We start from the raw sequence: 19563 nt of genomic DNA, 5'->3' as shown, positions 1-19563 counted from the left end.
CACGAGGCTGCATCAAGCACAATTACTGATATTTTAATAAAAAAGACATATTTGATCAATTAACATACTATTATTATTATAAAAATATTGAAAGCTTAACTCTATCCAGTTCAAAAGTTTGGGACAAAGTTAAATAGTATTTTACCTCTTTCATCCTGGAAATGTCAACAGATTTTAATCATGGACAAAATTTAAAACTATTATGGGAGTTGGCAATATGAAGCATATCTTAAAATCACTTTTTATTGGAAAATTTTCAAAATAAATGGTTTATGGCAACTTCACCTTAATTAGTTAACAGTATTTATCGTTGCCAAGAGGTTAAGAATACTTTATGACCATAATCAACAAACTGTGTGCTTGTTACTCATTTCAAATGCAGTATACCCTGGAGAGGAAATATTTAAAAATGTTGAAAATATATATCAGGTTCTTGCAGGTAAAAAACACAACAGCTAGAGAACCTCTATTGATTAAAAAGTTGTTCTGTAGCCTTTGAGATCAAGCACAGGCATTTTAACCTTGCATATAGTGAAAAGTGTTAACTCCAATACTATACACTGTATTATTACATACAGTATGATCAAAGATCATATGATACACTGCAGTTGTTTATAAATTTTATGGCTGAATTAAGAAATGTTACTGGTAGCTCTCTCTGTCAGGATAGGATATAGCTACAGTGTGGTTGAGTTGCTGGTATATAAATGAGAGACATATTTGGTGTTGTGCTACAGCCTGCCAATTAAGACTGAGTAGATAGATTTATATATATGGAATTGGTTAGGTCTGGTAGTAATTAAACGGTCATTTGGGATCTTTGTGAAAGTGAAATTTTTGTGAAAGTGACCATTTGTCTGGGAATCAAAGACAAATTCATATTATATCGGGTGCTGTCTGGATTAGCTGTCATTAAGTTGGTAAGTCGAACTTTGAAAGAAATTTGATAAATACTGTAATTGAGTTGCTTATAGGCTAGGCTAGGCTGTCTTACCTAACAATTTAAACCTTGTTTGGTATTGTTGATGCATGCATAGTCAAAACATATCTTTTCTAATGAATTGATTTCATGTCAGGTGCAATCTTTTCAATTAAAATGTATCATGTTACTTGAGTGGGGATATTAAGCCATCAGGTGGATGGACGTTATTTATAATACTGATGGAATTCCTTTAATTTTGGCATAGATGTCACTACATTGCACTCGTTGCACTCCAATCAAGCTATCTGGAGGATCCATGTAGGCTTTATTCAAAAGGATTATTTAGAGATCTTAGAACTCATACTCACTTATTTGGTCATTCTTATGATGGAGGATAGGGTAATGGAGAGGGAGAGGGGTGGATGTGGTTATATGGCATTAGGTCTACTGTATGATTTTTTAGTTTATAGGTTCATGTTTTCCTTCCGATACTTTAAATATAATCACCCATTACGCGTAGGCCTAGTACGTAAGTAATCGATCGTAGGGAAGTGAGAGATGTGAGGACAATCTAGAGATGCACTACACAATTTGAATGTCTGTGGGTGCTCAACTGATTGTATATATGTTGCACAGTGTAAGCCAGTGAATTAGGGTGCATGTATACATTATATAACTGATCATACAGTGGCATGCTATTAGCCTACAGTTGTAGAAATTACAGAATTCCTCATTGTTGTACTATATCATTATCCCTCCATAGTTACTGCACCCACCCATTTCACAGGCTAACATACTTTGTAGTAAATTGAGTCAGGCGCGTAGCCAGGAATTTGCGAAGGGAGGGGGGAACCTGTAGGCAAACTATCAGAGCCGTATATATGGCTCTGCAAACTATCACATAAGTTGGCGCGAAGCGTTCAAGAAAATTTTGGCCTTGTTAGTTGCATCTAAGCATTTTCTATTTTGAAATTACTAGCGATATCATAAAAACATACCAAAGAAAATATGCTCAAGGGGGGGCAGTCGCCCCCCTTGCCCCCACCCCCTTGGTAACACGCCTGAATTGAGTATAATTCCACCTCCACCACAGGTTACCTTGGAAATATTATAAAGATGGAGGAGAACGAACCAATCGACGATAAGGATGACGAGGACTACGGAGAAGGGTCCGACGCGGCTCAACTTATCGAGAAAAGTAAAAGTTCTCTGAGGAGGTATTGCTCCGCTGAAAGTTGGAAAAAGAGACTGCCCCTGCTGGCTTGGGCTTCGACTTATAAACTAGAATATCTCTTCTATGACGTTTTTGCATCAGTGGTGACGTCTTTGACAGAGATTCCTCAGGCTTTGGCCTACGCAGCCATCGCTGGTTTACCATTTGAGGTATGATTTTAGTGAAATCCTCGGATAGTTTAACTAAAAAATATCATGTGCTTATCTTTAGTGATTCATGAACATGGTCTAGACGGTCTAAACTCTGGTTATAGCTTCTTGATGTTCATGCTGGTCAATATTATGCCAAGCTCACAGTTATCATTTAGAGCTGGGGTGGGCAACCTAAGGCCCGCGGGCCACATGCGGCCCACCAGTGATTTTTTTGCGTCCCGTGAGATGTCTCAAGAAAAAGAAAAAAAAATCAATCTATTTTACATCATCACAAAAAAACGAGCTAGCTTCTTAGAATTTATCGGCACTAATGATGTTGTCAGGTAGGCCTAATTATCCCCATTATCAACTTTACTGTATTGACATTATGTTTTTGTGAATACAGATTAAGTACACACACCTATTGCTTGAAAGTCCTCGGAATCAAAGGTTTGAAATCAACAGCAGGTTGTTGGTTAGGTGCGGCCCAGTCAATTATTCACTCCTTATATATGGCCCATTCATTCAAAAAGGTTGCCAACCACTGATTTAGAGGCATATCTACTGTATTTATGTTTTGATGTAATATTACTAACCTTCTTGTCTGCTAACAAATGTTTCCCTTCAAAACAGTATGGCTATGCCTTTTATTGCTAAAGTTATCTCACATGAACTTGTCCCATCTTTGCATAGATGTTTAAAGCTTCTCAGATCAGCTACTGTTTGATGCCTGTGTACTAGTTTGCATTTGTAATTAATATTCAAATTAATCAAATCAACTTTACCTTGAACATATTTATAGGCTGAACCCACCAATATCAACTAAAGAACAAGTTTGTTTGCCAGAATGTAATCCATTTTGAGAGATAGAAATAACAAAATCGAACATCACATTTTAGGCTTTAAAGTTGATATGAATACAATCAACAAAAGTGCTTCTAATTTGTTTATCAAAGGAAAAGCATTTAATGTACACATCTAATAATTCCATACAAAATATTTTTATTTTAGGGCCTTCCAGTTTTGCATATACTAACTTATATCCCAACCCATAATTTTTTTGGAAATTAATAAAGGTGCTCATATGATGTTGTACTCAAAGTATATAAGTCTTATGTACAGTATCTTATATTCCTTTCAAATGTATTCTTTGCCTTTCACACAAGTTACCATCTATTTAGGTGAAGTGTCTGATTTAGATAAAGGGCCATAAAAGTCTTGTTTCAAACTCGATTTGAAATCGTTTCAACGTTATTTGAGCGAATCCCCTCATAATTACTCCATATCCTTCCTTCTTGTAACTCTGCCTAAACTTTACTTCTCATCCACAGTATGGTCTATACACTGGTGTACTAAGTAGTGTTATCTATGGCGTACTTGGATCTGCTAAAGATGTCTCCATTGGACCTAATGTACTTGTCTCACTCCTTGTGTCCAGTTTTGGAATTCTTCACATCAAAGACTTCATCCGCCACGATCCTAAATACATTATATTACTAACATTCTGCAGCGGTATTATACAAATCATTCTTGCCTGTACAAGATTAGGTAATTACTTTTCATTCTACCTTCAGGTAAGGATCCAGGGGGAAGGGTGGGGGGGGGCAAATACCCCCATAAACTTTTCAACCCCACACAAATTTTAAAAGTAGTTATTAGCACTGTTTTGTGAAGACCTAATTTATAGAACTAATTTACAGCCTAAATATGTCTCAGATTGCACAATTTCACATCTAAAATTTCTTGGAGAGTTGGGCTGTTGCAAATTTATACTCTTGGGATGTTGGAAATTTAAATTTTATTTTTGTGCAGTTTTGGACAATTTGCATCAGTACGTTCCCAGACAAATAGTTATTAAATAAATAGTGATTGAGGTATTTATTAATCAGAACGTGAAAAGAAAGTTGAACAAATTTGATGCTATCTGCAGTGAATTCTTTTTTATTTGTTGGGGTGTAATTTTGAGCTTTTGAACACAAATGCTTTATAACCTTTTACACAACTACCATATTATATTACATATATTTGCTATGTAAAGTCCCTTTTAAAGGGAATAGATACTACACATGATCGCAGTTATGGGTTGGTGAGAGATCTACTGTATCTGAGCTGATAGGGACAGGTACTGTACACATGCATGACCTCATCCAAAACAAGTCAAACTTGACTGAATATTTCATATGATTATTTATTTATTTGTTTATTTATTCATGCATTCTATATTCATGCAATCGTTCATCCTTTACAGGTGCTATTTCATCCTTCATCTCAACTTCTGTGTTGGTGGGTTTTGGCAATGCGGCAGCCCTCATCATCAGTATCAGGCAACTCAAATTCCTCCTGGGACTGACGTTTAAGTCAACATCTATCTTTGACGAAATTAGACTCGTATTTGCAAACATTGGCCAGACGAAGTAAGTCTTCATCTGTTCATTATATAATTTAAGTTTATATAAAATAAGGGTAAAGAGCCCCAGCTCCATAACTCTTGACCCTGGGCTCCTGAAACTCTAGCTACATCACTGGTTTTGTCATAGTTGACAGGGCTCATACGATCCATAAACTATAGTGGAACTTTGAAAAATAAAGTTTCAGACAAATTATGGCAAAGAAAAATTGACAGACAGTCTGTGATATTTAAATATAAAATACAACAGTTAGCATTCCTATATTCAACATATGTAACTTAAAATATTAAAATTAATATATATTTTTAAGTGCTTCAGCATTCTTCAGTGTTATTATTAATAGTTGGAATTGCATTTCCCTCACTCTGTGGTATTGGAGAGTAATTATTAGTCACAAGTCTATCATAGTGACATGTAATCGGTGGATTATTTTACTTCTTTAATACTCATTTCTACTTTCTTGGCCCATTTTATATTTATTGAGATTTAATTGCTGTATTTGATCACTACTAAGTGTGTCATTGAGAGTTATATGAAGTAAATGGGTCGATTCTTTATTGTTATTATCATATCTTAACAGTAATATTTCTTTTTTTTTGCCAATCTGCAGCTATTGGGACCTGATCGTTGGTGCTGTGTCACTACTTATTCTCATCTTGCTAACAGTAAGATTATTATTTTATTTTTTAATAAACCTTTACTCCAGAGGGCTAGAATGTGGTTAATGGGTGTATTTATACATCATTAGCCTCACATAATCAGCCATTATTGTTTGAAGGGAGCCTTTTGTGTTGAAATTAATCAATATTCAAGGCTAATCTGTAGTAAGATCAGAAAGTAACTTAATAGTTTGCTTTGATAGTCAAATTTCATTTCAAGTTTGTGAAGCAAAAGTAACACATTCTATACTAACTATGACAAGTGTCTCTCCGACAAAATGTTCAGGATTGAATCAAAACTCCATAACTACTAAACTTAATTACATTCATTTTATGAAAACAAGTATGAAGGATGTCTTAGGTTGGTTAATTGCTATTTTAACTTATTATAAGAAATGCTCATTATGCTTTTTAGAAAGATTCTGACCCAAACTGATAATGCTATTTAATAGGGGACACAGCTCAGGTAGGAAGCTGGTGATGGAAGAAAGTAGGACAACAGGGATGTTTTAATCTGCTCCACAGATTTCAGCTCATTTGAGGGTTGTGAACACTTATGACTAAGTAAATGCTAAGAGTATTGTTAGGAATCTGACCGTCTAAGTTGACAACCCTTCATACAAACTTAATCTTTAGAGGATATACACTACATTAGTTAGTGTTGCAAGAGAAGTAACAAAACGATTCAAACAGCTGTATTAATTTCACAATTTTTTCCCCTTTTCTTTTTTTGTTTTTATATTTTTTTATTGGGTGAACCAGAAAATTGCCACAGATGTTAAACAATGGCAGTTGAAGAAAGATGAAGTGGAGCTGTCTCGTTGGCAACGCTCCTGTGTATGGATCCTGTGGATCATCTCACTTTGTAAGTGACTCATATGAAATATTAGGTTAGGGAAGGGACCTAGCTGGTCCCTAAAATAGTGAATACACAGGTTCAAATTATCCACCTCCTCCCCGCAAAAGTAGGGGATAATATTTACCAATGCATTTTCAATATAACTTGAAAATGAATTTAGATTTATGGATAATGTTTTTTTCATCATTCAAAATCAAATTCCTGCATTTGTGCTTCTGTGTATTTTTTAATAGTAAAAGACTTCAAAATTTTAAGTGTTATAGCAATTACTTTTTCGGTTGTGTTCAAAATGCTAATATTATTAATTAACCTGTTAAAAAGTTGTTAAAAGATGACTTTAGGCACAAAATTAATTTTGATATTTTGTAGACCGTTCAATAGTACTGCTATCAGTCAAGGTTTGAATTTAATAATACTTCTATTGTTTGAGAAATGAATCTTTAAACAGTTGAGGTACATCAGTAAAAGTGACTGGACGACACAGTCTAATACACAGACCATGAGCTCATTTCCTTAGATGCATCACAGCACTCAATGGGCAAGCATAAGTCTTTGTCAAGAATAAAACTGTTTTGAATATCATCAAAATGTTCTCTGTTGTTTATATGAAGTTTAAAGAATATGTTTTGAGTTATTAGAATTTTTAGAACAGTGGATAAACATGATCATTTAGGCCTGCACTGAGGAGCTGACAACATAACCTCTGCAGCATTAAAGGAGCATTCCAGAGATTAGCATATTTTTATGGTGAATATCTTGAGGACCAGAATATCTGTAGAAACATCATTAACACTCAATTTATTCTAATATAACATATCATAACATACGGTGCCTTTCAATCATAAGGTCCTGAGTTCGTGTCACTCCAAGATTAATGTATGTCGTCCAGTTACAAAGTTGTTGAAAATTGACAATTCATAATCATGGACGTTAAATATGAATCTAAGAGACTGACTTCGGTCAGCTTGCGGCTTTGATAAGCCAATGATGGCTTCTTCTACTTGCAGGAGGATCTAAAATACATACATACATACACACATACACACATACATATCAAGGCAAAAATTCTGTAAATCTGCAAATCTATCAGCATGTGGCTTTTGCAAATATTTATGATAGCCAACCACAGAACATATTTATTTTTAAAAAAGATTGTTGTAGCCACACCTTGCATTTTTCTAAAATAATAAATTTTTCCTTTTGGTTACCATATTGCCAACTTGTTTCTTTGTTTTTCTACAGCAAGGATAGTGTTAGTGGTTTACACGATGACACTGATAACTTGGATATTAGACCTGCAAGGCAAGTCTGGATTTATCAACATCGTAGGAAATGTAACCAGCGGCATAAATATTCAAGTTCCTGAAATAGGCAATTTACATTCGTACCAGGTAAGACAAACTTTAATACAAATATAAACAAGATATGATACGATACAAACCTGAGAACATCAGGTGTGGGACACATGCAATGATATTAAAGAAAATGGGATGGAATTTTAAGAGAAGGGCAGTAGCAACTTTAAAGATATATTTGTACAAATGGGTACAAATTTGTTGTGATATGCCCTCAAGGAATTCAGTTGATTCTCAAAACTAAGATGAACAGCTAGCCTAGACCTATGAATTTTTTTCATATCAGATGTATCTTTGTCAAGCTTAACTAGCATATGATATTTGTGGGCTAATGTTGCTATCATCACCTCCAGTGATTGTATTAGCTATTACAAGTTGATTGTACAGTTTTGAGAATGGAAGAAATATTCCAAGGAATAGCACAATAAAGTGAACTTAGCACTAAATTTTGAGTAAGCACACAGTTGCTTTGATCGTCGTGATAATATATTTGATACAGCAGAAAATGAACCATTATATGACTGTGTGTATCTTTAATGGAGTCCTTTCCATAGACTACATTAGACCAATTAACTGGTTGGTATGATCATTGCTGTAAATTCCTTCCAAGGATACCTCAACAGGGCAGTAGGAAACATTCCCTGTCAGCTTACACTTGGATGTATGTTCTCTAGTTGGTAACTATTACAGAATTACATTATTATAGATATGATTATAGAGATGATTAATCGATATATTGACTGTTGCGTAATATGTATGTATGTATGTATGTATGTGTGTATGCGTGTATGTAAGGGTGTATGTATGTATGTATATTAGATCCTCCTGCAAGCAGGAACTCGCGAAGAAGCCTCATTGGCTTATCAAAGCCGTAAGCAGACCGAAGTCAGTCTCTTACATTCATATTTAACGTCCATGATTATGCCAATATCATAAGATATCCAATATCCAATATCATAAGATCACTCACAGATTTGTTGGACTTGTACACTTGAACCTTTCTTTAATGGTGTTCGTTAGTCAGTTTCTTGCTGGACTTGTGCAACCTTTCGTTAATGGTGTTCGTTATTCAGTGTCTTGCTGGACATGTACAACCTTTTGTCAATGGTGTTCGTTATTCAGTTTCTTGCTGGACATGTACAACCATTCCTCAGTGGTGTTCGTTATTTAGTTTCGTGTTAGTAGATTCTGTGATGTATTTTCTTTTCATTTTCTCGTTTTGTTCTTTAAAATTAGGCTATCAGTGTGGCCATAATTGTGGTTCCATTAATGCCATTCGTCCTAAACTATACGGTCGCCAAGAAATATGGTAAGTTAATTATGTAAACAAACTTGGTCTAATGAAACTTCACAGGTATCTTAACATCTTCTTAATGGTGCTTGTTAATAATCTGACTTTCAAAGGAAAAGTACAAATTATACATTTTTATACATTTTTATATGTTATAGCATATACAATACTTGATCCTACCTACACTCCTCCCAGAATTGAGAAAGATTTTATTTAGTATTCCTTTGCCATCAGATTTGTCACTAACAACTACTCTATTATTAATTAGTTAGCACAGCAACATGATCAAACAAACACATATTGTGAATGTTTGTTAAAACTTCTCTCTAACAAATACTCTCAGTATTTCAATAGATCACTTGCATTTATTAAAGAAACCTGATAAACCCACAACAAGAAGTTTAAAGTTGAAGTGGTAAATCTCCACTTTTGCATGGAACTTTGTCATAATCTTGCTAGTGTTAGGGGTTAATGAAAAGACAATTTCCATGACAACATTTGCTATTCTATTTTACAAAATTGCTCATAACTCACAATCTTCCAAAAAGTTTAAAAACGTAGCAAAGAAGTGTTGTATTACATTTCATTAATTGGACACAACATTTTCTGTTGCCCTATTGCAATAAAGGGTGTAACTTAATTAATTCCTAATTAGGAACATTTTTAATGATAGATCAATAATTTGGTTTAATAGCTTTATACATGGTTTAGTGAATAGATTGATGGATCTCCAAATAATTGTAAATATTCCATGGTTTGATCAGAAGGACTCAAAAGTTAAAGGAACCAAACTAAAATGCAGTGAGCTTTAAAATTTTGAATTTCACCTTCTACATTAATGGGAATTACTTTTTGTTATTTGCCAGGACGGTTAAATTCTTACAAAGTTGAAGACAATCAGGAGTTTCTTGCTTTAGGTAAGTTTACAAATTGTTGTTTTACTTTCATCTGTTGGAGTGCATGTAGGGTCACCAACTGGCCTGACTGGATGGATCAAGTCCCCATTTCCAATCTATCTAGTATCCAGGGAGATTAAGAAGGGTTTGCCAAAAATTGTCCGGATGCTGGGGTATTTGCGACAAAAAAGTTGTAATAAACACAGAAGAGAAACTTTCTGGATGACGATGATTTCGCCATCTAGCCAGTCCAACTTGAGAACAGGTCAGACAAATTTTCAATAATAACACTCCTTGGATGGGTCTGATATAACAAGGCATGCATTGCGTTTTAACTTCAGACTGGTACCGTTTTCATGAAGGTACCCTTCAAAATCATTCTCCACGCAAAGAGGAGGGGGAGCATCTCAAATTAAACCCTTCTCCAGGCCCTGACAATATTGTCCTCCTCTTGTCAGTTAAAGTATGGTAACCTTATAAATGTATGCTTTCCCAATAAAGTATATTTCTCTGTGGTAACCAATATCAGCCCTCTGTGTTAAGCTGCTGTTATGCACATTTTTTCTTTCATACTGTCATTTTATATTTCATTCTCTTCTCCTCTAATTTGGAAGGAACTGTTTATATGAGAACCTACCATTACTTGCCAATGAATAAAGCCGTAAAGTTGAGCAAAAGCATTGTGAAAGAAATTTTTCTGGAATGCTGATATTTCAGACTACCAGCCAAACTGTCAAAGTCTCATAAAGAAGTGATTTAAAATGCATTATTACAAACAAGATTACTGTCTGACTGGATATCTCATATGAGATTCATAAAATAGTATCTTTTATGGAAGAAATATGGAGGAACACACACAATGAGTTACTGGCTCAGTGGCATAGCAATAGGATATCAAGAATTGAAAAAAGTGTGGAGGGTGCATGGGCCAGGAGGGTGCAATTGCCTCTTATTTCTCGTCTTTTTTGAAAATGCTGAACTTGCTTTATAGCTTTGTCCTTGCCAATCAGTCCAACTTTACATTTACCAGGCAGAATTTCCCTCACCACAATCAAAACAGTATAGTCCTTCCTCATCCCATCTTGATCCACCCCCTCCTGTTCCATTTTACATGTGCTCATTGCCTTAATTCAATTATTTGTACATTACATTTGAAACACAGTTCCATTTAGTTTCATTATGACAGGTATTTAATGATTAATATTGGAAGTTTAAGGCAATTTATAGTGCAACAACAATGCATCAAGAACAAGAATGGCTTGGGAAGTCTCTTAATTTTGTCATTCCATTGTAAAACAAAACTGATACCTATCCTTGCCGCCTACAGCCTCTCTTACAGTGCTGACATGTTCCTATGAAGTCAACACAGTGTTATTATGAGGAAATTTTACCACAGATTTAGCTTTCTTTTTTAAAGAATGAACAGACTAAAATTCCAGCTTGTAAAAAGTGACAAAGAGACAGGTTTGTTTTGTTAACACGCCAAAAGTACCTTGATTAAATTTTTGAAAGTACAGTGCATGATGGACGTTCACATGCATTGACCATCCACAGTTTCATATAGTCACAGCTCTGGGCTATTAGCAAAAACTTTTACCTTGATGCAATATGCTTCTTTTGTACCAAGAACAATCTGTATCAGTCTTTTTCTTATGCTTCCATCATAGCACATGATCATCAAATTGAACCCTAAGACGAGTATCCACGGAAACAAATTACCAGCAACTCTTAACTAGAGTGTCTGCCATCTGAATTTATGGCCTCTTTCAAGTGTCTCTAGTACTACAAAAAGACAGTCTTGAATTCTCTGCACACTTTCATCTGTACTGTGTTAAAGATGACCTTAAAAGAGTTCATGCCCCTTACAAAAATCAGTCTGGGGAAATTTGCTCCCATCACCCCCCCCCCCCCCCAATTTTGAAATCCTGAGTATACCACTGGAATACAGAGAATTTTTTATTATTATTACACACAAGGCAAGCTTTGTCACAAACAAAATGCTAATTTTTCTATTATTATCAAGGATGATATCATGGTACTGTAGGTTTCATGATAAGTTGCTGATTTATAGTTTTTTCTCCTCATTTCACAGGGTTCTGCAACTTTCTGGGTTCTTTTGTGTCTGCTTACCCAGTCACTGCAAGTAGCATTCGGTAAGTAACCATGGAAACACTTTTGTAATGTTTAGATCTTTTCAAGTTGAAGACGATCATGCAACACAAGCATTGAGAGTATAAACTCACCCGATTTATGTTCCTAGTTCAAACACCGTCAGGAACCACTCTCTCCTCACGTGATTGAAATTGCTGTCTTTTCAGTTGTAAATAATTATGAACAGTTTTTGATTGATTTGGTTAGTTCTGATCTCCAGAAAAGCCCTTCTAAAAACTTTTCGCACAATTTTGGGACTAAAACAGATGGACTTAAAGTGAATGTATTCTGAGTCATGAACCAATAGACCGGATTTAAATTTGAGTAAATTATTCATGAATATTCATGCATATTCATATACATGAGCAATGAAACTAAACCCCACCTTGTTATCACAGTTACAGGCACAAATTTAGGTTAATGTCCTATGGAAAGAGCATTTCCATGGATACTGAAATTCTCTTGTACCTATAAGCTTCTTATAAACATCTTTGTAGACATTATCTACCCATTGGGAATAGTGGTGCACTCTCCATCCAAAAATTTTGTCCTGATTGTAAGCATTATAGTGCTGACAAAGTTGAAATAAATACTAGGGGAAAATTTTGTCCATTTCATTTAGAACTATTGTCTTTTACTTTGTATGTTAGATTGAACATTTTTAGACTTCATAACATATAGGTACGTTTCACAATCATTTTCCCCAAAAAGGGGGGAGAGGAAGTCCTCAATTTAGACTACTCCCCTAGGTGGAACAACTTGTCCTAGTGACCTAATAAAGATAACTTCTGAAAAATTGAGTTTCCTTTTCTTTGAAGTTTGAAACCATTCTTCTATATGGTACAATTTTGCAGTAACTATTAACTTAAGTGACAGGTTTTGTAATCCTAGATTTAATAAATTGCTAAGTAAATCTTTTGTCTTTGCTTGCATGAGTCTTATGTTTTGTAATTTTTATTTTCAGATCCTCCATTATGTACCATGCAGATGTCAAGACTGGTTTAAGCAGCATCATAACTGGTGGTATAATGTTCATATCACTGTTATTTATGACACCACTTATGGAGTTCATACCTTTAGCATCTCTGGCAGCTGTTGTCTTCATCTCTCTGTATCCCTACATCAGAATCAGAGTCTTTAAGAAGATGTGGGATGTTAACAGTAAGTAATGTCAAGTGATAGCAGAGACAGCATATGGTAGGGTAGGGGCAGGGTAGGAGTTGGGGTGGAGTGGGGTGGTATTATATTTATTACACTGTTATTCATGACACCAGTTATGGAGTTCATATCATCTCTGGCAGCTGTTGTCTTCATCTCTCTGTATCCCTACATCAGAATTTTATTTTTAAAGTCATGAAAGCTAACAATTGTTGAAGCTTCCTCTGTGACAGGAACAATGTGATGTGAGACCCTATTTCAAGTACCATTGCTCTGAAATGAAATTTTAAGATATGTAAATATACACCCTCAGATATAATGTATTGTGTTTCTAGGGATTGTCACTATTAATATAATAGGACTTCAAATAAACTACAAACTTTCCTTCAAATAAACTACAAACTTTCCTTCAAAACTCTTGAAACAATAATTTCCTTTTCAATTCTCTTATCTTCTATCCTCTTCTTCTCCTTCCCTATCCCCCCCCCCTCCATCCCACCTCCTCCTTTGCATTACTACAATCTTTCTTCTACAGTAATGTCTGAAATTTACTATCATTGTAGAAATAAATTGAAATGAACAGATTTCTTTTTACATTTCTCTTCAGAGTTGGATTTGATTCCTACCTTGGCGACATTCTTCTGTTCTCTTCTTGTTGATGTGGTCTACGGTATTGTGATCGGCATCGCCGTTGACCTTGTTATCCTCCTCTTACCCATTGCCAGACCTCACTTTTCAATGACAATAACCTACAGTGGAGGTAACCAAGTAACTGCAGCAAACCCATTTGTGGTAAGACACCATCAGTCATTGTGAGTTTAACCTGGTTAGCACTCTCTTAGTTTATGTACCCGGAAGAAACAGTGATTTTGCCAAGTATCTCATACGAGCATAGGCGTAGGAGGCTGGGGGGGCTGTAGCCCCCCAACCAAATATTTTTTGTGAAAATTCGGGCAATATGCTAAGAATTTTTAATTTTTAATGAAACATATGTGTAAATTTAATGGGAACAAAGGTCACAGGGCTGGTGAGAGGAAAGAGAGAGGGAAGGTAGAATTAGAGTTGATGAAGATTTTACAATCACAAATTAATTTCCTATTGGTAAATTTTAAACTAAAATCAAATTAATTGCCTATTGGTAAATTTAAACTAAAATGAATTGCAAAATACAAGACATCCTCCACTCCCCCCCCCTCTAGGAGGCTGGGGGGCTGTAGCTCTCCATCCAATTATTTTTGTGAAAATTTGGGCAATATGCTGAGAATTTTTCGAGCACCTACTGAAAGAAAAATAAATTGCAATGATGTAGCTAAAGGAAATCAATAGTTTAAAAAAAATCTCCTTGGTAATAAATATAACGTTGTAAGCTTGCCCGAGTGCCCGACTAATTTGGCATTACTAATGCCATTACTAAATGTTAAAACGACTTCCCCCAAGTTTGTAACCAATATGGAAGGGTAATAAGACGGCAAATGATTGTTTGTTTGTAGTTGGCATGCGATGAAATAACCGATGCATGCCTTTACGATATGTACATTAACATGTTGAATGCAAAAAAATGTTGGTTGTACTTTTCGGGCAAGTCGTATTACAGCCCCCTAAATCAAATTGGGCTCCTATATATGCATGCATGTGATCTAAGAAGTAACAAAAGCTGTCTTCCGAGGTTGAAATCGTCATGGTTACTCCTTTCTGTCTTTGTCTAGATTAGGAACATATCAGCAGCGTAGGAGGAGGGAGATGGGGGGGGGTAGACCAGGCTGTGTCCTTTTATTTAATTCAGCTGGGGAAGAATTAGACCCCTGCCAACCTCACAAAAGAAAAATCAAGAATATTTAGTAGCACAACCTTACGTTTAGAGCTAATTATAGACATAATTTATAGCAGTATGCATCATTTGATGTCTAAAATTCTTCATTCACCTCTGGCCCTTCCATATTGGTTCATCCCCTAACCTAAGGGATGTGGATCTTTGAATTTCCCCCCTCCCTCTCATTTAAAATCCTGTACACTGCACACTGGAACATATGAAAAAGTCCCTTCAACAGTTCCTCACCTTCATTAAAAGATTTCATCAATGGTGATTTTATTTCATTTAATACAGAAATTATTAATGAAACATAGGTGTAAATTTAATGGGAAAAAAAGTAACTGGGCTGGTGAGAGGAGGGAGAGAGGAAAGGTAGAATTAGAGTTGATGAAGATTCTATAATCACAAATTAATTGCCTATTGGTAAATTTAAACTAAAACCCACCTCTAACTGCTGAGCCCTTTCTTATACAACTTTCTTATAATATCGCTATACTATTTTGGATTTTGCTTTTAAACAAGAAGGAAATGCTACAGGAATATGCACAGTCACCCTTTATATGAAAGTTGGTTTCAAGTTTAAACTGAATTATTTCAACAAATAATCCTTAGTCTTTCCAAACAGGACAAGTTTCAGTAAAAGTTTAGATTCATCATATGTCAATGTACCTGGAACTGTATTATACTGATAAGCTTCTAATTGGGTCAAGTATTTTCATGAGAAGAAAAGTATAAATGGAAGTATCATTTGCTGTAAAAACATTTAGGCCTTCTCTTTTATTTGTAGACTCACTCTGGTGTTGATGATAGCGAACATTTTGCTAAAGCTCTTTGTGTTGTTCCAAAAAATATCACTGTTTTTGTGATACACAAACTAATAAAGTGGAACATGTAGTATGCATCACTAGTTGTGACCGTTTGGGAAGCATGATAAATGGTTTTCAGCACACAAATGTGATTGATGGCCGCATATTAGCCTCAAAAGCTTACCAGTGAAAGATGTGTTTTAAACATGAGCTATATAGATGCAACAAGAACTATTACAAACTAATGTTTTAAAATAGTAATTTCACTGTACACCTCTCCAATCTGGGACGTACGCAGTGTTCCACTTCTCAACCAAATGATTATGGTAATCCTAGTTGATGGGTCATTAGTATATGATGAGAATGAATGTTTCAGTTTGTTTGTATGTACATATGTATGAATTAATGCATCTATTATTATCATTATTTCAGACTCCTGCATATGTGATCCAAGTGGAGAGTTCAGTCAAGTATCCCGCTGGAGATTTCTTGGCCGAATATCTCTACGATTTGACGTCATCTCCTGATTACGTTAGACCCATCATCTTAGATTTCACTCATGTCTCTAAATTAGACATCACATCTGTTGAGGTAAGAGAGAGAAAAGGAAAGCTTTATGGGGAAGAATTAGATTGTTTGTATTTTGTTGTATTTGCATCTTGCTTGTTTTCTTCGTTTTAGTGTTATTGATTTCTGATGGATGTCTTGGAAGGAGAAGAGTGTGTTGTGACGAGAGAGGTCACAATGTGTAACTTATCAGTTATCAAGTATTGCATTTAAGCTTTTCGACATACTGCATGAGATGGGGATTTTTTGGCAATTCTACTGGAATTTTTTTACTCACTGTGAGGTAAACTTGTGCTAAGATGTACAAACAAATTACAACTCAGCTCATGTTGCCATATTACACCGGGAAAAAAGAAGCTTTCTGGTTATACTAGCATGTAGCTACTGATTGTGTTGATAATGATAATCAAGGTGTGCATTGAATAGCTTTAATATGATCAATGCTTAAATCTCATTTCCAAGCAAGGCTAACTTAAGTTTAAGTTGGAGTGGTATCAGACAGGGTTGTTGTCAAACTCTGAAGATCTGAGTTAAGGCAAATTCAAATCCAGAGGAGCCTCGGGCATTCTGGGAAAATGTTGGAGCCCCAGACCATTCCCTGAGTCCCTGTTTTCAGAAAAATGGACTTTGAGTCAGAGGTTCAGTCTAGGTAGTATACAGCCCTGATATAGATTGACAATGGAATACATGAGTGTTACAAAACTGTTTAAAACAGTTCCTCTCAGGAGGCTGCTGTACTTGTGTTGTTCAATTATTAAATCGCATATGTCATTGCAAGATTCCAATTGTGTATGATCTGATTATCATTTTGAACTATCCAGTATAGCATCATTGGACTAATATGAATTGATCTGGGTAAATAATCACTGTATCCAGTGTGTTATTACTTCCGATGGATGTAATTGGGCTTATGCACTACTACAATAATGGTAAAAACTCTGAAATAACTAGGCTTCCAAGTGTCAGTTGAACTCTCACTCCGTTTAAAACTCATTACACGAAGAATGAACAATATGGAATGGGAAAAGAAAAGAATCATATTTAACAACAATTTTTTCCTTCAAATTTCATTACCCTTTTGTCAGAGCAATTTTAATTTCCATCTGCCAGGTCTTTTAATCACAAATAATTTGGTTTTATGGATCTCAGTATGATTAGTTCCTTTACACAAAGTAGTTTGTCTACTGATGCAAGTTGCAATGTATTAATATGTATGATATTATTGGTATACTTTTTCCTTCTTGTAGTACCTTGGCCAAGCTCTGCTAGATTTCCACAAGGTAGGGGGAAAACTGATCTTTACTAAACTTCAGGTGAGTTTTCATCAGGTGATCATTTTAATAATTATTTCTTATTATTATTTAATATTTAAGTGACTACTAGTCAACATTCTGTCCATTAATGTTTTCTTCTAGGAAATACTGTAGTAAGTTATATTACTTCTAGGCCTGGTTTATTTTAATTTTATATAAATTCACATCTTGTACAGATGTGTTGTGACTTCAAGTTCAAATATTTAAACTGATATTTAATTTTTAAAGTCTCTATACTTCGCTCAGTTTACATCATGCATTCCATCGTCACCTATATGAATTTATTTATTTATTTTAATTGATCATTTGCTTGTTTCCATGGTATTATTTCTTTCTTCTCTCAGCCATTGGTGTATGTGCAGCTTACCAATGCTAACCTGGAGCACATGATCTTGGCAGGTACTGTCGAGGAAGCCATGGATATCGTCTCTGAAGATGTGTCGTCGGCTTGATTTCTCTCTCCAAGTCTAAATCAAGAGAGTTCTCAAAGAAATACGATACCGCTATGGGTGTGTAAGGTTGACTCAAAGATGACCGTGAACCTTAGAAGTAAGCGATGAGAAGCCGCATGTCTCTGACAGTACATTGTTAGCCGAACTATCTTGCATGTTCTTAGTGTAACTCATAAACATATAATCTCAGAGCTCCCCGTTTGGGTTTTGGTTCTTAATTGTTCCATCCTTTTGAGGCTTCAGCACATAGATAAGTCAGACTTTACCAGTACCACATGCTGCTGCAGCAAATACAATATGTACCATTATTGTACCATCAGCAGCACGCACATTTTTAACATGGTCTCAATAGTTGTGCTAACGTTCCTTTGCAGCTTGTAATAGTGGCACAAATAGAAGGTATTTATTTAGTCAGAGAGCTAATTGTTTAATTGGCTTTATTTTAATTTCATTTGAACCAAAGCTTGTCTTCTTAATTTTTGTGATGAAGATGTACAAGGTAATTTACAAAGCTATGTGGGTGAGGTTTTCATCTCAATTGAAAAGTGTAAAGGGCTTTCAAAAGAGTAAAGGAATACTTGGAATGACACTCTGCCTGCTACGATGTTGGCTATAATTCAGTATCTCCCAAATAATCCTCCCAAATGGCCATTTATGTTCAAATGTAGCGGTATATGTATGACAGTTTACAAAAAGCAGGTGGTGAGTTCACCATCTTCAACCAATATTGTTATTTATCTAGGTGGTATATTACTTGGGTCAAAATTATTCTAGTATTCTGCAAGAACAACTGAAATATTTGATTGATTGGGATAAGTAGTGTGCTCAGCAACTTATTATTTGTATTCTTTATGCCACATATCCCATCCTGGTGTATAAAGTTGTTAACTATATTTCAAACTAATTTTTCCATAAGAAGGGAATTATATCTGGCATAGCTTTAATAGTGTTAACCTTCACAACTGAAGACCTTATGACAGATTGTCCTATAATTGTAGAAATGTACAAGAATTGTAAATTTTAAATGGTTTAGTCAAATGTGAATTTGCATTAAATGTTGATCATTTAAATAAGTTTTAAGAAGCTGAATAATTTTTGAAACACAGAATGAATGACTCGAAAAAATGTTTTCATCGTTATTTCTGTGATTGGTCGGTTTGAATAGTTGCTTACTGCAAACAATCATTTCACGTTATGACTGCTGACCAGTCTTGATTCTACAGAAAGAAATCATAGTTGTACTTTTTTGAAGCATGCCACTCAAAATTTGTACCACACATTTGTCAGATTTGATTATCAAATTTGGTAAATAGTACTAGATTTGTGAAAAACTATTAAATGATAAACATTTATCGTAAACTTTATAATCCACACAGATACCAATTTGAGTCCAGCCATTTGATGGACTATGAATTAGTTTATTTGCATGAGTTTTTTGCATGGATATATACTTACCATCTCATCAAGCAAAAGTGTAAATAAAATATTAACATTATTCAGGCTGTTCAATTTTTTTTTTGAAATTGCCTAAATTCTCGGCAAACCTCATCC

The 19563-nt window shown here is 35.0% G+C and overlaps 1 protein-coding gene across 1 annotated transcript; it reads left to right on the top strand.

Moving 5' to 3' along the window:
* Positions 1-512: 512 nt before the first annotated feature.
* LOC139959725 (sodium-independent sulfate anion transporter-like) lies at positions 513-19507 on the top strand. Its single transcript, XM_071957545.1, has 15 exons — positions 513-920; positions 2016-2305; positions 3619-3835; positions 4536-4701; positions 5306-5360; positions 6117-6219; positions 7456-7604; positions 8805-8877; positions 9726-9776; positions 11848-11908; positions 12871-13067; positions 13672-13856; positions 16113-16271; positions 17495-17560; positions 17905-19507. Exons 2-15 carry the CDS (start codon positions 2039-2041, stop codon positions 18010-18012), a joined length of 1857 nt encoding a protein of 618 aa, XP_071813646.1. The 5' UTR covers positions 513-920; positions 2016-2038; the 3' UTR covers positions 18013-19507.
* Positions 19508-19563: the final 56 nt, after the last annotated feature.

The sequence above is a fragment of the Apostichopus japonicus genome, chromosome 19 (genome assembly GCF_037975245.1).
Source record: "Apostichopus japonicus isolate 1M-3 chromosome 19, ASM3797524v1, whole genome shotgun sequence".
NCBI lineage: Eukaryota > Metazoa > Echinodermata > Holothuroidea > Aspidochirotida > Stichopodidae > Apostichopus > Apostichopus japonicus.
The sequence above is the reverse complement of the archived record's forward strand: the minus strand, read 5'-3'. Positions and strand labels throughout refer to the sequence as shown.

What these genes read in the sequence shown, in the direction of transcription:
- LOC139959725 (XM_071957545.1), top strand. Translation starts at nt 2,039, where the DNA reads ATGGAGGAGAACGAACCAATCGACGATAAGGATGACGAGGACTACGGA. An exon ending in GCAATTTACATTCGTACCAG is followed by an intron (nt 7,605 to 8,804) that starts GTAAGACAAACT and finishes CTTTAAAATTAG; the next exon opens with GCTATCAGTGTGGCCATAAT. An exon ending in GAAGATGTGGGATGTTAACA is followed by an intron (nt 13,068 to 13,671) that starts GTAAGTAATGTC and finishes ATTTCTCTTCAG; the next exon opens with AGTTGGATTTGATTCCTACC.